General features: G+C 56.3%; 1 protein-coding gene across 1 annotated transcript in view; it reads left to right on the top strand.

The window, feature by feature from the left end:
• Positions 1–3,153, top strand: part of LOC123115411 (uncharacterized) — a 15,889-nt gene extending 12,736 nt beyond the window's left edge. Inside the window, exons 9-12 of the mRNA XM_044536571.1 lie at positions 1,807–1,884; positions 1,988–2,075; positions 2,161–2,231; positions 2,788–3,153. Of these exons, the coding sequence (XP_044392506.1) occupies positions 1,807–1,884; positions 1,988–2,075; positions 2,161–2,186 (192 nt within the window). The 3' untranslated portion in view covers positions 2,187–2,231; positions 2,788–3,153. The remainder of the gene's footprint in view (positions 1–1,806; positions 1,885–1,987; positions 2,076–2,160; positions 2,232–2,787) is intronic.
• The last annotated feature ends 19,312 nt before the right edge of the window (positions 3,154–22,465 follow it).

Raw genomic sequence — 22,465 nt, 5'->3', positions numbered from 1 at the left:
CAGCCTCCTCCCTCCAGGCCCTCCCCTCCCTCCTCCCTTCCCGCCGCCGTCACCGGCGCCCGCGGCCGGCTTGGCCCCGGGGCTGCTGGTGGTGGCGGCCTCTTGGCCCTTCCCCTCCCGGTCGCTCTCCGGCACGGGCGGAGCTGCTCCGGGGGGTGCTTTTAGGCGGCGGCGGTCTGGCGTGGCGGTGGGGTTCCGTGGCGCATGCAGGCATGCAGCTGGGTGGCGACGACGGGATGGTCTCCAGCGTGGCTTCTGGGAGGCGGGGAGACGCGACGAGTGGCTGGGTGCCGGCGGCGCCGACGCCGGCCTGCTGCATCGCGGCCGGCTAGGCTTAACGGGCCCGCTTCGGGCCTGGCTGGGCCAGGGGTGGCCCGGCATGCCCCGCTGCCGCGTCCGGACGGCTACCGCGACGGTGCCGGAGGCGCGGGCCTCCCGCACAACAGCGGTGGAGGTGGTTCCCTCCCGCTCGGCATCGGTGTTGCTGCTCCCGTCGTGGTGAGCTTCTCTCTGGTCCTTCTGGCCTCGTGATGGTGTTTGTAGTGAGGCGGTGTGGGTGGCGGCGCTACTTCGTTGGCGCATGGTGGTGGGCGACGGTTTGGCGGGTCGGTTCCGTTCGGTTGGGCCGTTGGGTTGGAATCCGGGATAAATCCTTGCTGGCTTCGGCCCCGACGCGGTGACACCTGCGGGTGCCACCATTCCTTCCTAGAGGGTGTCGGTGGTATCCACCCCCACCTCCCTCCGCGTGCCGGGGGAAACCCGAGGACTCGTCCGGGCAGCAGCGTCGTCGGCGTCGCATCCCTTCTTGGAGGTGCTGCTTGGTACGCGGAGGTTCGGAGCCTCGGTCTGTGGTGGTCTGTATCCGGTGGGCGCTGCGGTGGCGGATCATCCGCGCTTTGCCGAGCTGCCATGGTTGGCATTTTTCTCTTTTTCTTTTTCTCTTGGTGTGTTGTGCTGCTCGCCACAGCGATCTCTGTACTTGGTGTTGGTTGCTTTGGAACACAAAGCGGGGGGAAACACTTTTTCGGTAATTAGATAATCTAGATAATGCCATGCTAGTGGAACCACCTCCTTGCCTCATGGCTGGATGGATTAACTTTCTGCATGGATAACTCATCAATTGGATGCAAGAATACATGTTATGCGGTTGGCACATATTTATCCTGTAGCTAAGATTAAAAAGGGTACATTGTACGTAGGATGTAAATATGTTGAATTGTACTTCTAGTGGAGGTGTTTTTTATATGAAATCTTTAGAGTTCTAGCCATTATTGTCAGCGGTAACAGTATATGATCTTTTCCCTAGTGCCGCTAAAGATGGGCCTACTAGGGGTATGTCAGAGCCTGCTGTGAAGAAAATACGGGTACTCAGGGAATCATGGTGGTTATTGGGAGCGGTAAAGAACGGGCATGATCCTCCCTGTCAGCTTGATTTCTCGAGCAGCAGAACTACGTTTGCGGACCTCTTAAATTGTCCATCAGTGAAAGCGTAAAAACAGAGGTGAACTCAACAACCTTCTCTTCTTACGCCGTCTCTAAAATACCTACCCGGGGTCAACAAGTGCATTGATGATCACCCCAGCGCGCTCATGATGACCTACAACTTGTAGGTATCATGATGAGGGGTTCATAATCGTCAACATCACATGAGCCCACCACCCTATCCTCTGACAGACCCTATGTGCCGTGTAGGATGGGTTGACTAGGATCGTATGTGGCGTTAAGCATGACAGGCTCCTGATTGTAGGGTGTATTTTCCATATATATTTACATTCTTTTATGTGACACACTTGACTATTTTTCCAGTTGGAAAACATGTTGGTAGACATATGCTGGGATCATTTTGACCAGAGAAATAAATTATATGCAGAAAAATATGTTTCAGTAAGTCAATCCTATGTTGTATTCATGAGCTGCTTAATTCATGCTGAGCAAAGCACTATGAGAAATATGTTTTGAGAAATTAATTCTATTGATTGCTTTATAGGTTCTAATATTTAATGCTGCCAAACTTTGCCGACGCACTAGAAATTTGACTGTAGTTGTATCAGATTGTGGAGAGGATATTATAGATGGTAAACACCTCGCATTTTAAAACTTTTTTTTCACCTTGAACTTGGCATATTTAATGGAGCCGTGATGTTTTTATTATTTGTGAAGGCACTTATCCTATCACGATTGAATAATAAAGAGGTCATGTGAGTCTTTGTGTTTCTTGAGCTTCAAGAAAGGTAAACTTATTTTTTCATATTTCCCTCTGTTTAGATTCAGTACGTTTGAAAACAAATTGGGAGGTTATAGAGAAGATTGTTATCTGCGGTAAATAACTTCATGAAGTGTATCTCATTCTCTGTTTGTAACAGATTGTTCCGTCAGATCGCTTTAGTGATTTAGTTTTGTTCCGCCTTGCCATCTTGTTACATCTTGAATGGGAAAATGCAGTAAAAGTTGTGTCAACGTTAGTTAGCCAATTAACCCTTGGTCGCTAGCGAAACATGATCGCCATGGAAGAAGACAGAGACTTGATTACATCCTCCAGGCCTTGTCCATTATAAAACAGAGTTTTAATTAGCTCTGAATTCGGTTCAGGATCTCTCATCCACAATGTTTTCATAATGTAATGTTGTTTTTGATCTCACCTTGAACTTGGTGTTCTATATGTACTCTGACTTTGGTGGTCTGACTCTGGTTTGTAGAGAGTCGCTCTCTTGTTGCTATATTTATGCAGGAATTTCTCATCAGGCAAAGATCTATCTAATCGAACCTTGATGTTTTTTATTTGTGTAGACACTTGGCTGCTGCTGGCCTTCATGGATGAGTCAATGGAATTAACCCTTGCATGCCAATGCAGATCAAGTTTGGCGTAATCTTTTTTTTGTCAGACAAGAACTTCAAATTATGGTGCTTTTGGACCGTAGAAGCAACTTACTCCCTCTCTAAAGAGAGGGTGTATGTTAGTGTAGAACATGTTATTGATTACCACTTATGTTGAGTCGTGTGAAACTCACATCCTGTCTGTATGCAAGTGTGGCAGCTGTGGATGATGGATTGAACTGGGTTATTATCCTAGACTGAAATGTTTGGACCGTAGAAGCCGCATAGCTGTGGATGATGAAGTGTTCAAAAAGCCAAGCGAGAAGAACTGTAATTGAGTTTTCAGGTACTCCCTTCTGTGGTTTCCAGTCGTTTTAAGGAATCATACCATACCCCCGCAAAAAAAAAGAAAAAGGAATCATACCATACTGTTGGAATGCCCGTTGTTGCCTTAGCTGCTGATGAATGTACCGGAGACGAGTCGATTTGGCTTCCTTGCCAGATGAATAACTCGCCAAGCTTCTTCCTGATAACATTGATTTGATCATTGATAGCATCCTTCAAGGACTGGAAATGTCGGGAGTTCTATGAAGAGCAACTCCTGTAAGGCCAAGCCACCATGTTAAAATATGAAACCACATTTCATTTGGTGGTAATAGTGCTTGCATTTCTGTTCCACCTGAAATATATGTTTCCTAAATTTAAAACAATTCACTACCAAAACAAAGAAAGAAAAACACCAAAAGCAAATTTTCACAATAAAACAAGTTGGGGTAGGCTAGAGGTGAAACCCATAGGATCTCGCGGCCAACTCATGGTTCACACATGGATAGCAAACATCCACGCACCCTTGTCCATAGTTAGTTCTTTGATGATACTCCAATCCTTCAAATCACTTTTTACGGACTCCTCCCGTGTCAAATTCGGTCTACGCCGACCTCTCACATTCTCCGCACGTTTTAGCCGTCCGGTATGCACTGAAGCTTCAGGAGGCCTGCGCTGAATATGCCCAAACCATCTAAGATGATGTTGAACTAGCTTCTCTTCAATTGGTGCTACCCAACTCGATCTTGTATATCATCATTCCAGACTCGATCCTTCCTCGTGTGGCCACACATCCATCTCAACATACGCATCTCCTCCACACCTAACTGTTGAACATGTCGCCTTTTAGTCGGCCAACACTCAGTGTCATACAACATTGCGGGTCGAACCACCATCCTGTAAAACTTGTCTTTTAGCTTTTGTGGCACTCTCTTGTCACCAAGAATGCCAGAAGCTTGGCACCACTTCATCCATCCGACTTTGATTCGATGGTTCACATTTTCATCAATGCCCCATCCTTCTGCAACATTGACCCGAAATATCGAAAGGTGTCCTTCTGAGGCACCACATGCTCATCAAGGCTAACCTCCTCCTCATCGCGCCTAGTAGTACTGAAACCGCAAATCATGTACTCGGTTTTAGTTCTACTAAGTATAAACCCTTTGGATTCCAAGGTTTGTCTCCATAACTCTAATTTCCTATTTACCCCGTCCAACTCTTGTCAACTAGCACCACATCATCCGCAAAGAGCATACACCATGGATATCTCCTTGTATATCCCTTGTGACCTCATCCATCACGAAGGCAAAAAGATAAGGGCTCAATGCTGACCCCTGATGCAGTCCTATCTTAATCGGGAAGTCATCAGTGTCGACATCACTTGTTCGAACACTTGTCACAACATTATCATGCATGTCCTTGATGAGGGTAATGTACTTCGCTAGGACTTTGTGTTTCTCCAAGGCCCACCACATGACATTTCGTGGTATCTTATCATAGGCCTTCTCAAGTCAATGAACACCACATGCAAGTCCTTCTTTGCTCCCTGTGTCTCTCCATAAGTTGTTGTACCAAGAAAATGGCTTCCATGATCAACCTCCCAGGCATGAAACAAACTAATTTTTGGTCATGCTTGTCATTCTTCTTAAGCGGTGCTTAATGACTCTCTCCCATAGCTTCATCGTATGGCTCATCAGCTTAATTCCACATGTCGGAGTAAATGACCACGGGTAGCCTAACTAGCTCCCTTTGGCCATTAGGAAAAACGACCGACCGATTGGACCTCGAAGCACCAAAGACGTGGGGCCGCCTTCCTCCGGCCGGCTATCGCCTAAGCCGGCTGGTGGAAGTCGGCCCGGCCATAATACAACCTTTGGGGGGCCATGATCGGGCCGACTCCAAGAAACCGGCCCATGAAGGACCGACTCTACGAAGACGGCCCATAAAGGGCCGACTACAAGAAGCAGGCGGCCGAACACCGCCTTCTAAAAAGACCACCGCCCATAACGGTGATGGGGCGGGGCGTGGCTACAGCAAACCCTGCCACCCCCGAATCCCGGAAGATACATGGCCACAGTACGCCGTACGGGGCGGCCATCCCTCGTCCGGCGTGGCACTGTTGCCATAAGAATCATGACGCCAACCACGACGGGATGCCAGTACGGCCCGTAGGCGGCGGGCCCATTCGATCAGAGAGACATCCGAAGGCGGCCCGGCCTTCCCCAGCCATCCCAAGGCCGGACTGGCTTCCAGTAGCCGGCTTGCTCCCCTCGGGGCGTGCGCACCAAGCGGATGAGACGTGGTATGGCTACAGTGGGAGCCCGCAAGGCGGCAGCACTGTAGCCATGCTTACTACGACAAAGCCCTCGTCATCAGAGGCGAGGCTACAGTAACCAGCCCCCGACGGGACCCACCAGTCGGCGGGCCCCAGGAGCTGGCGAAGAAGACGGCGGTTGTAGACACTGACGGCCTGGGCCCGCGCCCAGCCGGATTACCGTTGTACCCCCGGGGGGTAGGCCTATATAAACTCCCCGGGACACCCATGCAAAGGGTTGGAAACTAAGAGTTTTAGACACCACCATCGGGAGAGGAGAGAGCTAGCCTTGCCTTTCTTCCTCCTGCCATCGAACAGCTCAAGGAGCATCTTGTAGCTACTTATTGATCTAGTGATCATGCGGAGACCCCGCAGAGCAGCAGTAGGGGTGTTATCTCCACGGAGAGCCCCGAAGCTGGGTAAGATCCGGCGGCGTGCATGTCTTCACCTCATCCCGCTTCCAGGCACCGGCGATGTCTTACTGGCTCCCACAATGATAAGCCATCCGTTGGCATATGTCGCACCCACCACCCGACATTTGGCGCCCACCGTGGGGCCAGGTGCACCGTCGTCCGGAGACCTGCTCTGGACGGGAACTCTTTTCCTCCCCCGCGAGCGTAGCCAGCCCGGCACGCCCGATGGCGCTTGCCCCAACGCGCTGCAAAGCATTGACGACGCCTGCGCGACAAGCTGCCTCGCTAATCTCCTTGGCGAGGTTTGCATCTCCGACGAGCCCGCATCCGACGCGGGCACCGGCTGCCTCGAGAGCCGCCTCGTCAGCCTCCTCGACCAACTCCATGTCTCCGGTGAGTCTACCGTGGACTTGGAGTCGGTCGGCTCCACCGACCCGATGCTTGTCGACTCCGACACGGCATCGCTTGACGCTTTCCCCTCTGACGTGATCGTCTACGACGACCCCCTCCCGCGAGCTGACAATGGCGGCAGCACTGTCACTGAGGTGCTAGTCATCAGCCACGGAGCCGCCTCCGGCGAGAACACCCATGACGCCCTGCAAGCGGTGCTGCAGGACCTGTCCGTCCCCATTCCAGCCGACGCTGACGCCGAGGCGCTGGAGGCTCGCCACCTTCCCCTCGTCGCGGAGGGCCAGAAGATAAACACCATGAGATGCCTCACGGAAGCCCACCAGCGCGAGGTCGACCGTGCCGCCTTCGGCATGCCGCCTCCAGAAGGGCCAAGCTAGGTTGGCGCCGTCAAGAAACGTGGCGCGGCCATTGCCAGCATGCTGGGTGCGCAGCGCCCGGTCTACGCCACGCCCCTCGAGAATCTACGCGCCGCCCAGTCGATCGTTGACGAGCTCAACGGACTGGGGGCCGACGAGCTCCCCTACATGACTAGACGCATCCAGCAACTGATCGACGCGGCCGCAGCGTGCCACGAAGCCGGCGTCCGAGCTGAAATCCCTCCCCGCCGAGAACACGGCGCGACGTCGCGTACACCGACTGCGGGCGGCGCCCATGCGAAACAAGAGAAGGAGCCGGTTGCTAGCCGCAGCCGGACACGAATCACCATCGAGCACGACGCGGAAGGCCGTCCCCGAGGTGTGGAGAGACGAGGCGACTTGCCCCCTCCTCCACCTCGCGGGGAGAGATACCCCACCCCGCCGCCTATCGAGCATCCGACTCTCAGCGGCCGACTTGGTCGCCGCGAAGGAGTCGGCGAGAACGATGCCCGCCATCGGATCGACCGCCTTGCACGATCCCTGGCCCTAGAAGAAGAAGATGATGTCAGCCCGCCTTGTTTTGGCCCTCGCATCCGCGATGAGCCCTTTCCCAAAGGGTTCTCACTCCCAAGAGACACGCCCAAGTATAACGGCTCCGTGAAGCCGGAGGACTGGTTGATCGACTACTCCACCGCGGTTCGCATAGCAAACGGTAACCGGCGCGTTGCCGTAAAGTATGTCCCCCTGATGCTCCAAGGCACGGCGTGCACCTGGCTCAACAGCCTCAAGCCCTACAGCATCAACAGCTGGCTCGACTTCACGGAAGCCTTCATCTGCAACTTCACCAGCACCTACAAGCGGGCACCCAAGCCCCGACAGCTCTCCTTCTGCGTACAAGGACCTAACGAGTCGACTCGTGACTACCTCACCTATTGGGCCGAGCTCCGAAACTCCTGCGAAGGGGTGCACGAGGTTCAGGCGATCGAGTACTTTATGGTCGGGTGCCGAGAGGGCACCCTCCTCAAGCACCGACTCCTCTGCGACGAGCCAACTACCCTCGACGAGCTGCTGATCATCGCGGACAAATACGCCACGGCCGATTCCTCCATGAAGACCGAACTTCGAGTCGACGCTTCCGGGAAAGTGCTTGCGCCGGCTCCCAAGACGCCGGCTGGAGAGTCCACTCGGCGCCCATATCAGAACGACAACAAGCGCAAGGCCCCGATGCCGCCTTCCACAAGTCGGTAGGTGGCAATGGTCGAAGAAGAGCAGCCCGAGGAACGGCCGGCTCCTAAGAAACCGAAGGGCGGCAGGCCGGCTTGGCAGTCGACTTTCTCCTACGAGCAAACTCTCGATGCCCCCTACAAGTTCCACAGCGGCGTGAAGCCGTCCAACCATACGACCCGGAAGTGCCATTGGCTCACCCGAATCTCCAAGGGTGAGGGGCTGTTGCCGCCTCCGCCTGCAGGCCAGCCGCCTCCTGTCCCCCAGCAGCCGGCCGTTCGACCAGCAGTCGGAGCCGTCCATGACGAATTCCCTGACGAGCATGCCGCCTACATCGTCTTCACGAGCCAACCGGACGATCGGCAAAGTCGGCGCCGGCAACAACAAGAAGTCAACGCGGTCGCCTCCAGTAACCCTGAGTTTATGCATTGGTCGGAGAAACCTATCAACTGGAGCCAGGACGACCACCCAGCGGTGATGCCGTCTCCTGGCTCCTATGCCCTCATTTTGGAGGCTACCCTGGCAACGGAGAGGCGCGCCGCTCGATTCTCCCGTGTGCTGATAGATGGCGGGAGCAGTATCAACATTCTGTACCGAGATACCATGGAGCAGCTCGACATCAAGCCGAGGCACCTCATGCCTAGCCGGATCGTGTTCCATGGCATCGTACCCGGCCTGTCCTACGCACCAATCGGCAAGATCAAGATGGATGTCCTCTTTGGAGACAAGGATCATTTCCGCCGAGAGGCAATATGGTTCGAGGTGGTGGATTTGGAGAGCCCGTACCACGCACTGCTTGGCCGACCAGCGTTGGCCAAGTTTATGGCTGTGCCCCACTATTCCTACCTCAAGATGAAGATGCCGAGTTCCAAGGGCATTATCACCATAGCTGGAGATTACAAGAAATCCTCTGAGTGTGCAGCGGCCAGCAGTCGCCTGGCCGAGTCCCTCGTGATTGCCGAAGAAAAGAAGATGCTGGACCGAGTTGTGGCCTTGGCTGGCAAGCAACCGGCTTTGTCTCCTGACCCCAAAGACTGTGAAGCTCAAGGTTCTTTCCAGCCGGCCAAAGAAACAAAGAAGATACCCCTGGATCCGGAGCACCCGGAGAGGCACGCTGTCATAGGCACATGCCTTGATAGCAAATAGGAAGGCGAGCGCGTCGATTTCCTCCGTGAGAATCGGGACATCTTCGCATGGTCTCCTAAAGACATGCTGGGTGTCCCGACGGATTTCGCCGAGCACAAGCTACACGTTCGATCTGACACAAAGCCGGCCAGGCAGCCCTTGCGCCGCCTGTCAGAAGAGAAGAGAAGAGTAGTCGGAGAAGAGAGAGCCCGGCTTCCGGCAGCCGGCTTCATTATGGAAGTATTCTTTCCAGAATGGCTTGCCAACCCGGTCCTCGTACTGAAGAAGAACAAGCAGTGGCGCATGTGCATCGATTACACCAGCCTCAACAAAGCCTGCCCCAAAGATCCATTCGCCCTGCCAAGGATTGACCAAGTGATAGACTCCACAGCCGGATGCGAGCTGTTGAGTTTCTTGGATGCCTATTCCGGATACCACCAGATAAAGTTGAACCCGACTGATCGCTTGAAGACCGCCTTCATCACCCCATTCGGAGCTTTCTGCTACCTGACTATGACGTTCGGCTTGAGAAATGTCGGCGCCACTTTTCAGCGTTGCATGCAGAAATGCCTCCTCAAGCAACTCGGCAGGAATGCCCACGTCTATGTAGACGATGTTGTGGTGAAGACGGGGAAACGCGGCACCCTGTTGGAAGACCTCAAGGAACCTTTGAGAACTTACACCGGTTTCAGATCAAGCTCAACCCGGAGAAATGTGTGTTTGGAGTACCAGCCGGCCAGCTCCTAGGCTTTCTGGTCTCCGAACGCGGCATTGAGTGCAACCCTGTAAAGATCAAGGCCATAGAGAGAATGAAGGTCCCTACCAAGCTGCGAGACGTCCAAAAGTTCACTGGATGCCTGGCATCTTTGAACCGTTTCATGAGCCGGCTCGGAGAGAAGGCTCTCTCCCTCTACCGCCTTATGAAGAAGTCGGCTCACTTTGAATGGAATGACCAAGCGGATCAAGCTTCCCACGAGTTGAAGAAGATGCTGTCCACGCTGCCTGTCTTGGCGGCACCAACCGAGAAGGAACCCATGATCCTCTACATCGCCGCCACCAGCCGGGTGTTTAGCACAGTCATTGTGGTTCAGCGCCCAGAGGAAGGCCAAGCTCAGCTAGTCCAGAGACCGGTGTATTATTTGAGCGAAGTATTGTCCACCTCCAAGCAGAACTACCCGCACTATCAGAAAATGTGCTATGGTGTGTACTTCGCCTCCAAGAAACTCAAGCCCTATTTCCAAGAGCATCCCATCACGGTCGTTTGCACTGCCCCGCTCGCCGAGATCATTGGCAGCCGGGATGCATCTGGCCGAGTGGCGAAATGGGACATTGCGCTGGCCCCATACATGATCTACTATCAACCCCGCACCGCCATCAAGTCCCAAGCACTGGCCGACTTCCTCATCGACTGGGCCGAGACCCAGTACCTGCCGCCGGCTCCAGACTCCTCTCATTGGCGGATGCATTTTGACGGGTCCAAGATGCGCACCGGCTTGGGAGCCGGCATTGTCCTCACCTCTCCCAAAGGCGACAAACTCAGATATACATTGCAAATCCACTTTGCCGCCTCCAACAATGTGGCCGAGTACGAGGCACTCATACACGGGCTCCGGCTAGACAAGGAACTCGGCATCTACCGGATCCTGTGTTATGGTGACTCGGACCTAGTGGTTCAGCAATCATCCGGCGACTGGGACACCAAAGACGCGAACATGGCGAGGTACCGCTTCCTTGTCCAGCAGCTCAGCGGATATTTTGAGGGGTGCGAATTCCTTCACGTGCCACGAGCCGATAATGAGCAAGCAGATGCCCTGGCACGGATAGGCTCCACCCGACAAGCTATACCAACCGGCGTCGCCCTCCAACGCCTCATCAAGCCAACTGTCAAGCCGTCTCCGGAATCCAGTTCCATCTTCGTGCCGCCTGACCCCGACGCAGTCGGATCCGACTTCGGGGACCAGGCAGGCGGCCCAAGGACTTCAGCAGCCGGCTCGGGGACTTCCATAGTCGAACCCGGCCCAGGGACTGCCGTAGCCGAACCCGGCCCGAGGACTACAGTGACACAACAGGCAGAGGCCGACTCCAACTCCTCAGAACCCAGCCCGCCCACCCTGGTTGCAGTAGCTGTCTTGGCTGTGGAAGAAATCACAGCTCCATCATGGGCTCAACCCATCCTGCGGTTCTTGGTGAATGGAGAACTACCAACTGACGAGATCTCGGCCAGACAAGTCCAACGCTGAGCCGGAGCCTACACAATAATGAATCAAGAGCTAGTTAGGCGCAGCGCTGCTAGAGTCTTCTAGCGCTGCGTCGAACAAGAGAAGGGCATGGCAATCCTCGAAGACATCCACCAAGGCGAATGCGGCCACCATGCTGCCTCTAGGGCGCTTGTCGCCAAAGCCTTCCGCCATGGATTTTTCTGGCCGACTACATTGGAGGATGCCAAGGAACTAGTCAAACACTACAGAGGGTGCCAAGTCTTCGGCTCCAAGCAACACCTGCCGGCTTCTGCACTCAAGACCATCCCCATCTCTTGGACCTTTGCCGTCTGGGGACTGGACATGGTCGGACCATTCAAGACGGCGTGCGGCGGCATGACACATCTGCTTGTTGCCGTAGACAAATTCACCAAGTGGATTGAAGCAAAGCCGATCAAGAAGCTGAATGGCCCGACTGCCATGACATTCATTGCCGACATTACAACCCGGTACGGCGTCCCACACAGCATCATCACCGACAACGGCACAAATTTCGCCAAGGGAGCATTGGCACGTTTCTGCGCAACACACGACATCCGACTGGACTTAGCGTCCGTTGCCCACCCACAGTCAAACGGCCAAGTCGAGTGAGCAAATGGCCTCGTTCTCTCCGGCATCAAGCCCCGACTGGTCGTGCCGCTGGAGCGTTCAGCCGGCTGCTGGCTCGACGAGCTGCCGGCCGTCCTCTGGAGTCTGCCCACTACTCCAAACAAATCGACTGGCTTCACCCGCTTCTTCCTTGTATATGGTGCTGAGGCTGTCATCCCAACTGACATCGAGTTCGACTCACCTCGAGTCACCATGTACACGGAGGCGGAGGCCAAGGAAGCAAGAGAAGACGGTGTTGACTTGCTGGAAGAAAGCCGGCTGTTAGCCCTCAGCCGGTCCGCCATCTACCAGCAAGGACTACGCCCGGTACCACAGTCGGAGAGTGAAGCCAAGAACCTTCCAAGAGGGAGACCTTGTGCTCCGACTAATCCAGCGAACAGCCGGCCAGCACAAGCTCTCAGCCCCTTGGGAAGGCCCCTTCGTCATCAGCCGGGCTCTGGGAAACGACTCCTATTACCTAATCGACGCACAGAAGCCGAAGGCACGCAAGAGAGATGACTCCGGCAAAGAGTCGGAGCGCCCGTGGAACGCCAATCTTCTTCGAAGATTTTACAGTTGAAATGCAGTATGTATCACGCTATCTTTTGTATTAAGTATGAGACAACGGGCCCCCGAGGAGTTCTCGGGGACTGCCCTATTTTATCTATGTATGCCGGGTATCACTCCCACGATTACCCTACTGCACTTACTTTCTCTGTCCGGCACCGGGTTCGACTAAGTCGGCCCGGGGACTTGCCGCCTTAAGTTATGTCCAAGTTCTACCTGCAGTCAGACAAGTAATGTGCCGGCACCCAAGCCATCTCTTGCGAGAGTCACAACTCGAAGAATCAGCTGCCCAACTAGCAGGAGCTAAAGGCGGAAAGGATGCCCACATGAAAAAATGGCTAAGGACTAGCGAACTTACATAACGCAAGCCGGCTTCCCCCCTCGCCAACCGACTATCGGAGTAGTCGGCTGGCCGGCTTCCTTTCCTACTCTGCCAAAAATCTAAGAGAGCTCGAACCTTTGCCTTCCTAGGCGGCCGAACTCCTTACCCGGCCACAGACTGCAGAGCAGCTGTCCGGCTGGGAAGGCGGCAACCAAGGGAAGGCGGCAAAGGAGGAAAGCTGAAAGATAAAAAGCAAGTCGGAATGGAAGCCAAACACATGCATGATAATATTTACATCAAAGAGCCTTCGAAAGGCCGGCATTCAACGAAGTTTGAGTACACCCCCAGTGGGTGGAATTGCGCGAAATAAAAATTTTGTCCAAAGAGTAACTAGCAGGGAAGTAAATGATAAATCAAGCCAAGGGAGCGCCCAGAGCTTCAGGGAGAACGGTAGAGACGGCGGTGTCGGCTGGAGGGGTGGCCGGCTGGCGTGTCTCGGCCTGGTCATCGCCGGCTGCATGCGGAGCGTTCGCGCGTGCCTCATTGCTGGAGGCACGGTCAGGCTGAGGCTGGCCGGCCGCTCCGACATCCGGCTCAGCGTCTTCGTTGTATTCCTCCTCTTCCTCGCCCTCGTCGCTGGAGTCAATCTCCTCCCCCGAGTCCACACCGTCGACCGGGTTCAGCCAGAACCAGTCCTTCGGCTGCGCGGCGCTGTCCTCGTTCACCTCAGGAGCAAAGATGCTGGTGTCGGTGAAGTCGGCGATTGCCGAGGCGCGCTGGATGATAGCCGGCCGCACCGCCTCTAGCTCCTCATCGGCCTCCTGCCGCCAGGTGCACAGCTGATCCAAGTTCAGCCCTGGGTACCAAGCCCGGATGAACTCCAGTGCCCGTCGAGCGCCGGATCGAGCCGCTGAAGCCTTCCAGGCCTTGAGGCGGCCGACGGCTACCTCCAGCCAGTCGGCAGTGCGGCTGGGGGTGCAAGGATTACCTCGCCTGGCCAAAGGGCGGCCAGCACCTGCGCCCCGACACGCTGGAGCCGGAGGAGCATGCGGTAGGCCGGCTGGAGGCGGGCCTCGATCGCCAGAAGCTGCTCCTCAAGCGACAGGTTGGCATTTGGCGCGATCTCAACCCCAGCCTGCCGCCGGGCCTCCCGGTGGGCTTCGATGGCTTGGTTGGCGGCGACAAAGTGGCCAGGAAAGTACTCTGCACAAAGAAGAAACAGAGCAAGTCAGAAGATAAACCGACTTGCAAAAACAAGCAAAGAGTGAAGAAGAAGGCGGCCTACCGTCGACCAAGTCCTCAACACGGCCATAGCCTTCGCTCAGAGCTTGCCTCGCCTCGGCCCAGCCCGCCGCCTCGGTCTTGAATTCGGCTTTGAGGGCGGCCTCGCTGTCCTGGGCCGCCTTCAGGGCCGCCTGATGGCTTTCCTCTTGGTCGGCCAGTCTCTTGGCCAGGCAGTCACGCTCCTGGGCCAAGGCATTGAGCTCGCCCTCCTTGGTGCGAAGGGCGGTCTGGGCGATACCCAGCTGCTGCCTCAAGTCGGCGTTGGCACCTGCCAGTATGGAAAGAAAGAAGTTAAGAAAGAAGTCGGCAAGAAAGATCCGACCCGACTGCTCAGCAGTCGGCCCGAATCTCGGGCACTACACCCAGTGGGTGCACTGACGCGCCCCCACATGAGATGAAAGACAAAAATACTTATGCCGGCTCTCTGTCAGATCGGCGGCCCTCTTGTCTGCCTCCCGGACCTGGGAGTTGAAAGTGGTGGCATGGAGGTTGTGATAATCCTGCAAATAGGACGAATAAGCAAGCAAGAGCAAGTCAGTAAAGCAAGTCTTCGAGGAAGTTCCAAGCCGCCTGCTCAGCAGCCGGCTCGGAACTCGGGGACTACACCTAGTGGGTGCGCTGATGCGCCCCCACGGAAAGAAATCGAGAACAAAGAACTCACCCGAACGACCGCCCGCGTCGCGAGAAATTCTCGGGTACATTGTTGCAGTGCGGTGGCTTGGGCCTGAAGCCGGCTGTGGACGTATTGCGCCGCCAATGTCAGCGCGGCTGTCCCGCCGCCCTGCGTCCACCCTGGCGAGCTAGCGGTGGCCGACTCCAGCTCATGCGACAACGAGCTGGAGGCGGCCGCCCTCTGCGTTTCCGGCTCCGAAGCCGCCCTTGCTGCACGCCGGCGGTGGAACCACAAGATCCGTCTGCGTGGTTGGCCGCTCAGGCGGCACCTCAGGCTGGCCGCCTTGGCTGGTCCCGGCCGACGGAGGCGGCACCACTCCTCCCTCCAGGACGATCACGTCGCCCTCCTCCCTCCCCGCCATCTGCGGGTCGCGGCGGACCTCTTCCGGCGGGGGCTGTGAGATTTCCGGGGGCATGGAACGAAGGGGGATGACGAGCTGCGGAGGTTGCCTTCGCAGGGCCTCCGCCGTCCTCTCCGCGGCTTCGGCCTCTGCCTGGGCCCTTGCCGCCGCGTCGGCCTGTGCCTCGGCCGACTCCGCTGTCGTCTCTAGGGCCGGCTCGGCGGCAGCTGCCCTTCTCTCCTCCGCCTCTCGTTGTGCCTCCCACGCGTTCCGCTCCGTCGCCGCCTGAAGTTCGGCGCGGGGATCCACGCGGCGGGAGCCCGCAAACCCTCCCACTCCGCCGACTATGGGTGCGGCGGTAGTTCGCTCAAGGGTGAGCGGAGCCCTGGTTGGCAAACGGAAACAAGACTCATAAGAACACCGACTAAAGAAAAGAAAGGAAGTTGCGTAAAGGTCAGAACTTACGCCAAGACTGCCTGCTGCTGCTTCACCACTTTGCGGAAGCGGGCCGCCTTCGCGGCCGCCTCATCCCGCTTGGTCGCCGCCGCGGGCACCCTAGGCCTCTTCGGTCGGCCACCGAAGGAAGTTGGCGCCGCTCGGCGCTTCAGCACGCCGCCTCGTGCAGCCGGCCCACCGGATTGACCGGCGCCTTGGGGGTCGGACGTCGGCTGGAGGTGGGGAACGGGGTCGGCCTCGTCATCATCAGACCAGTCGTTGAAGCTGGCGGTGAAGCCGGAGCCGCCCGTTTCGTGGCCGCCCCCCGTAGCTTCTTCGTCTAGGGCGGCTGCCCCCAAGTCGGCGTCGTCGGGATCGTCCGCCACGCGGTCGGGGGCGAACTCGCGTTCCAGCCCCACGGTTCCGACCTGAGGATGAAGAAGGGGATTCTGGTTCAAGACATACCGACGGATCAAGAGTCGGCCTGGAAAAGGATTCGGCAGCAAATAAAGGAAGAAACTTACCATAGATGGAGGATTGGCGTGAGAGAACGGCGCCATGCCATACTACCAGTCCGGCTTGAGCTTGCAGTTGGCGATGTAGTCCACCATATAGGACACCTCATCGTGAGGCATCTCCCTAGTGCTGAGCCGGCTCGGGTCGAAGTGACCGCTCATCTGACAGATCAGATGAGGGCGGCCTTGAAGCGGAAGAACCCGGCGCTCGACGAAGGCGGCGATCAAGTCGGGCCCGGTCAGGTGGTCCAACTGGATGAGCACCCGAAGTCGGGCGACGGCTCCGGCTCCAGCCGGCATCAGCGATCTGGCCCGGTAGGACCATGTGGCCGGCCTCCTAGCCGGCGGGCCGGCTACTTAAGCCGGCAAGTTGACGTAGTCGCCATTCGGGGCAATGTTCTTTACATAGAAGTAAGATCGTTGCCAGAGCTTCACTGACTGGATCAGCGCGATGGCAGGAAAGGGGTTGTTGGCGACGGACCGCCTTATGGCGATGAAGGCGCCGCACTGGGCCGGCACGCCGGCGACGGCCGTGCCGAGCTTGGATTGGAAGAACTCCCCCAAGAGCTCGATGGTGGGGAGGATGCCGAGGAAGCCCTCGCATAGGGATACGAAGGCCGACATCAGCACCACCGTGTTGGGGGTGAGGTGGTGCGGCTGAAGCTGGTAAAACTCAAGGAATGCACGGAAGAAGCCGCTGGCGGGGAGGCCGATGCCGCGCATGCAGTGCGAGTAGAAAATCACTCGCTCGCCCTCCTCCAGCGCCGGCGAGATCTCCCTCGCCAGCGCGAGGTGGACCTGCACAAGATCCTCACTTGACAGCCGCCGCATCTTGCGGAGAAAATCTATGTGGTCACTGCGGATGATGGAGCTGTCCCAAGAGCTCGACGTCGGAGCCATGAAGGCGAGCGCGGCGGCGAGAAGCGCCCAGCGCGGAGGCAGCAAGCCTGCGGCACGCTGGGAGGGAGAGGGTGCCGAGGCAGGGGCACGACAAGGAACCACTGCGGCGAGGCGGAAGAAGAAGGAGGCAGGGCGAGGGCGAGCGTGCGAACTACTGCTGCTCCCCCTCCCCGCTCCTACTTATAGCCTCGCGCGGCGAAGCCAAGGAGGCAAGGCGCGGGAGGGGCGTGGGATTAACTGCACCCACTTCCCCATGTCCCGCGGTTATCACGCCTTGATGGCGAGTGGGAACCACCGCCAGAAGACGTGCGGTCGGTTCGAGCCACAAAGGATCCGCGCACTGGCCAAGGCGCGGAAGTGGCGGGCCCCAGCCTGCAACGGCGTCCTGTCACACGCGTGGGCTGGCAGGCCTTGCCAGCTGAGAGGTGCCATGTGGCGCGTAGAAGGCGGGCGGTCAGCCTGCCGTTCGGTTTTCCCGCCCGCTGGTTCCCGCCTTCGAATTTTGAGGAAGCTTCACCGAGAAGGCATGCAAGGAAGGCCGGCTCCTGGCAGCCGGCTCCTCGGGATAGGAAGCTGGCCGAGCTTCACGATTCCTTCTTCAGCCGCGAAGCCCAACCAGCTTCGGGGACTACTGTCGGAGTAAATGACCACGGGTAGCCTAACCAGCTCCCTTTGGCCATTAGAAAAAACAACCGGCCGATTGGACCTCGAAGCACCGAAGACGTGGGGCCGCCTTCCTCCGGCCGGCTATAGCCTAAGCCGGCTGGTGGAAGCCGGCCCGGCCATAAGACAACCTTTGGGGGGCCATGATCGGGCCGACTCCAAGAAACCGGCCCATGAAGGACTGACTCTACGAAGACGGCCCATAAAGGGCCGACTACAAGAAGCAGGCGGCCGAACGCCGCCTTCTAACAAGACCATCGCCCATAACGGTGATGGGGCGGGGCATGGCTATAGCAAACCCTGCCACCCCCGAATCCCGGAAGATACATGGCCACAGTACGCCGTATGGGATGGCCATCCCCCGTCCGGCGTGGCACTGTTGCCATAAGAATCATGACGCCAACCATGACGGGATGCCAGTACGGCCCATAGGCGGCGGGACCCTTCGGTCAGAGAGACATCCGAAGGCGGCCCGGCCTCCCCCAGCCGGCCCAAGGCCGGGCCGGCTTCCAGTAGCCGGCTTGCTCCCCTCGGGGAGGGCGGACCATTAAGCGGATGAGACGTGGTATGGCTACAGTGGGAGCCCGCAAGGCGGCAGCATTGTAGCCATGCTTACTACGACAAAGCCCTCGTCATCAGAGGCGAGGCTACAGTAACCAGCCCCTGATGGGACCCACCAGTCGGCGGGCCCCAGGAGCCAGCGGTGAAGATGGCGGTTGTAGACACTGATGGCCTGGGCCCGTGCCCAGCCGGATTACCGTTGTACCCCCGGGGGGTAGGCCTATATAAACCCCTCGGGACACCCATGCAAAGGGTTGAACACTAAGAGTTTTAGACACCACCATCGGGTGAGGAGAGAGCTAGCCTTGCCTTTCTTCCTCCTGCCACCGAACAGCTCAAGGAGCATCTTGTAGCTACTTATTGATCTAGTGATCATGCGGAGACCCCGTAGAGCAGCAGTAGGGGTGTTATCTCCACGGAGAGCCCCGAAGCTGGGTAAGATCCACCAGCATGCATGTCTTCGCCTCATCCCGCTTCCAGGCACCGGCGATGTCTTACTGGCTCCCACAATGATAAGCCATCCGTTGGCATATGTCGCACCCACCACCCGACACCACAGTAATAAGTACAACTCTGAACATGCCCCTTGTTCTTGAAGATTGGTACTAATATACTCCGTCCATTCTTCTGGCATATTGTTTGCCCGAAAAATGAGGTTGAAAAGCTTGGTTAGCCATACTATCTCTATGTCCCCGAGTCCTTTCCACACCTCAATGGGGATATAATTAGGGCCCATCGCCTTGCCTCCTTTCATCCTTTTTAAAGCATCCTTGACCTCAGAGCCCTGGATTCTCCGCACAAAATGCACGCTGGTATCATCAAATGAGTTGTCCAGTTCGATGGTAGAACTCTCATTCTCCCCATTGAACAGCTTGTCGAAGTACTCCTGCTGCTCCGTCCTTGATGCATTTGACTTGGCCAACATCCCTTATCTTCCCCTCGCGGATCCTGACCATCTTATAGATGTACCTTTCGCCTTCCTTCGTGTCTATTCATTGGTAGAGGCCCTCATATGCCTGACCCCTTCCTTCACTGATAGCTTGCTTTGCTTCCTTCTTTGCCATCTTGTACTTCTCTATGTTGTCTGCACTCCTATCCAGGTGTCGGTGTCAAAACCGGCGGATCTCGGGTAGGGGGTCCCGAGCTGTGGAATCAATGGTGATCAGGGAGCGTAGAACACAGTGTTTACCCATGTTCGGGCCCTCTCGAAGAGGTAAACCCCTACGTCCTGCTTTATGATATTGATGTGTATGATATGGTTACAGAGTTGATCTACCACGATATCGGGTGAGCTAAACCCTAGGAGAATATGTCGATGGCTGTTGCTCTAACCCTAAAGTCTAAGGCCCTCTGGTTTATATAGACACCAATAGGGTCACAATACCAAATGGCCGGAAATCCTTGATGCGCGGCTCGAGGCCGCGTCTCCATTGGTGTGTCTCATCAAAGCAGAGATCGTGTCCCGTTTTTTAGGGATATGATCAATGATTTCGACCCCCCCCCACCCGCACATAACATCGCGAGTTTATCGGGAAGTGGAGAGGCCCGTGGGGTGGAAAAAGGAACTCTTGGTCGTTCCACGACCTATAAAAAGGGAAAAGTTGTAGCTACTAGCTTACGCCTTCTTCCACCTCTCGCTGTTGCTTTTCCAATCTCTAGAGCTCCATCGCCATGCGTTACTTCTTTGCAGCAATTACCTTCCCCGCCCCTCCCTAGCTACTGCCATGGACGGATCCGGTGCCAACGACAAGTGGGAGGCCTCAATAGTCACCAATAGTGACATCGAGGAGGTGAAGTGAGCCGGCTATCTGTTAGCCGACATCGCTCACCGGGCCCCTGAGAAGGGCCAGGTCGTCCCCACACCCAGGCCAAGTGAGAGGGTGGTTTTCCTTCCCCACTTCATCTGGGGGCTGGGATTCCCACTGCACCCCTTTGTGCGGGGCTTGATGTTCTTCTACGGGCTAGATTTTCATGATCTAGCCCCCAATTCCCTTCTCCACATCTCCGCCTTCATCATTGTTTGTGAGGCCCTGCTGCAGGTCCAGCCACATTTTGGCCTATGGCTGAAGGTGTTATAACACCAATCCGAAGGTGGTTAGCGGCGCCCAGGCGGACTGTGGTGGAGCAATGATCAGCAAGGTTACCAGAGTACAATGGCCAGAGGGCACATTCATCGACACTGTCAAGGTGTGTAGAAGGAATGCTTCTACATAACAGAGCCACGAGATGCTTCCTGGACGGCAGCTCCTGAGTTTAGATCGAGAACCCCAGCGAGATTAACCTCGCGGACCAAGAAGGGTCTTGATTGGGGATCCAACAACGAAGTGAAGAAACTGTAGAAACGTGTTTCCAATGTGATGGAGACCGGCGCCAAGCTGACCAACGTGGTTGAGATAATGCTCTGCCACCGTATCCTTCCTTGCCAACAAAGGGCCACCCAAATGTGGTCCTTCAAACCCGAGGACCCGGCCACCATGCAGTACCTCTTCGGCACCACCACGACAAGGTGTGGAGGTTGTTGTTCAAGCCCCGGGAGGCATGGCCGACCGAGAAAGAAGACATTGGCCTTGACTATGCCAATCCCCCAAGGGAGGTAAGTGATCAACTGCCCAATTTGTATTCGGATGCTCATGATGTACAAATTTTGGTCTAAGTTTCCTTTTGTTGCCTCTATAGGGCTGGCTTGAGAAGGCCAAGAAGATCAATAGTTTGACTCCTCTGCCCGAAGAGCCCCGGACAATTCAATTGGAGGAGTTGCTGGTCGTGGCACCTTACGAGGCGCCAGAGAAGAAGGGCAAGAAGAAGAAGGACCTACTGGAGACCAAAAAAGGTCTGTGTTCAAGAGGTCACCCGATACCACGGTCGGGATTGCTGCGGCCCTGCCGGCCCAAGACGGGAAAGAGGATGATGACGAGGAGGAAAGCGCCTCCTCGCACTCTAAGAAGAGGGCGGCATGCGAAGATGCCGAGGAGAAGAAACCTCCTCGGTCCCCGAAGAGGCAGTGCAGGCCCAAGGTGGTCTTGTCCGACAGCTCAGACTTCGGCGAGGAGTTTGTGGCATCTGAGGAGGTCCCAGAGCCCGGGGAGCTGATGTCCCGAAGGACCCCCTCCCTGCCCGAACACGGGGAAGGGCGATGGCAAGATCATGGCCAAGGCCGATGCCTTGGTCATCAAATACCAAGAGGATGCGTCCCTCCTGGCAAACACGGGAGGGGAGTTCGGCCCATCCAGACCCTCCCAACCAGCCGCCCCGGAGCCCTCAAGGCCCTCGGACGCACCGATCCCACCTTCCAACAAAGAGGGAGCCGAGCTCCCACGGCCGCGCCGAGCACCAATAATCAGGCGGCGACAGGCTGGACGAACATGATGGAGGAGTTAGTGAACAACTCCGTCATCGTCACCGAACACCGCGCCCTTATGGGTGCGGTTCTACAAAGTGTTCGGTCCGTCAACACCGGACTGAACGATGCAGTTCAAGGCCTTCTAACAGGCTTCGAGGTGAGTCAAGTAATGCTTTTCCCCCATAATGTTGATTTACCTTTTAGCTAGGGTTTGAGTAGGCCCTGTACATAACAGCCCCCGAGACTCTGTGAGGATTGAGAAAACCTTACAGAGGGTCAAATACCCATGGTGTAGTAATTGAGGCGTTATGACTGGTATTGCAGGCAGCATCCTTGGCAGCTACTATGAATGCCGCGGCGCTGGAGGAGATCAATCAGAAGCTGAAGTGCTCCGATTCAGAGCTTAACCTTGTCAACAAGCGGATTGATGATGCACAAGGTAAGCTCCTGTCGAAATTCTTAGTTAATATCGCCAGATAGTGATGTTCCATATTGTATCCTAAGCATAGGGTGTACGGTGACTGCAGCTGCTACTGCAGAGGTTGAGGGCCTCAAGGCTGCATGGAAGAAGGCCGAGGCGGCCGAGAAGAAGGCGGCTACTGAAAAGGCAGTGGCCAAACTCGAGATGGCGAAGATCGCCCGTGAGAGGCGCGAGGCTCGAGTGGCCGAAGTGCAACAAGAGCTCAAGGATGTCATCACGAAATGTGAGGGCCTTGAGCAAAAACAGAAAGAGCAGTCCTCTGAGCTGTGCAACGCAGAGAAAGAGCTCGAGGAGGCCAGAACAGAGGTGCGGGGTACCCGAGAGGGGCTCCGCAAAGTGTGGCTGATCGCAGATGGTAAGCCATACTTACAACATAGTCTATTTGGCAGCAATAGGTTCGCATTGCCGATGCAGGTCTGGCACTCCGCAGACGTTTTCACCGAGCTTCCAAGAAGTGTGGCGGATGCGACAACGCACTACGCCGAGCGGGACGGGGACACCGAGCAACGGCTATTCTGGGCGCAGTTTCAGGCGCCTAAGCATCCTCCCCTCCTCAC

The sequence above is a fragment of the Triticum aestivum genome, chromosome 5B (assembly GCF_018294505.1).
Source record: "Triticum aestivum cultivar Chinese Spring chromosome 5B, IWGSC CS RefSeq v2.1, whole genome shotgun sequence".
Taxonomy (NCBI): domain Eukaryota; kingdom Viridiplantae; phylum Streptophyta; class Magnoliopsida; order Poales; family Poaceae; genus Triticum; species Triticum aestivum.
Note: the sequence above shows the minus strand (reverse complement) of the source record. Positions and strands in the feature narration are given on the sequence as shown.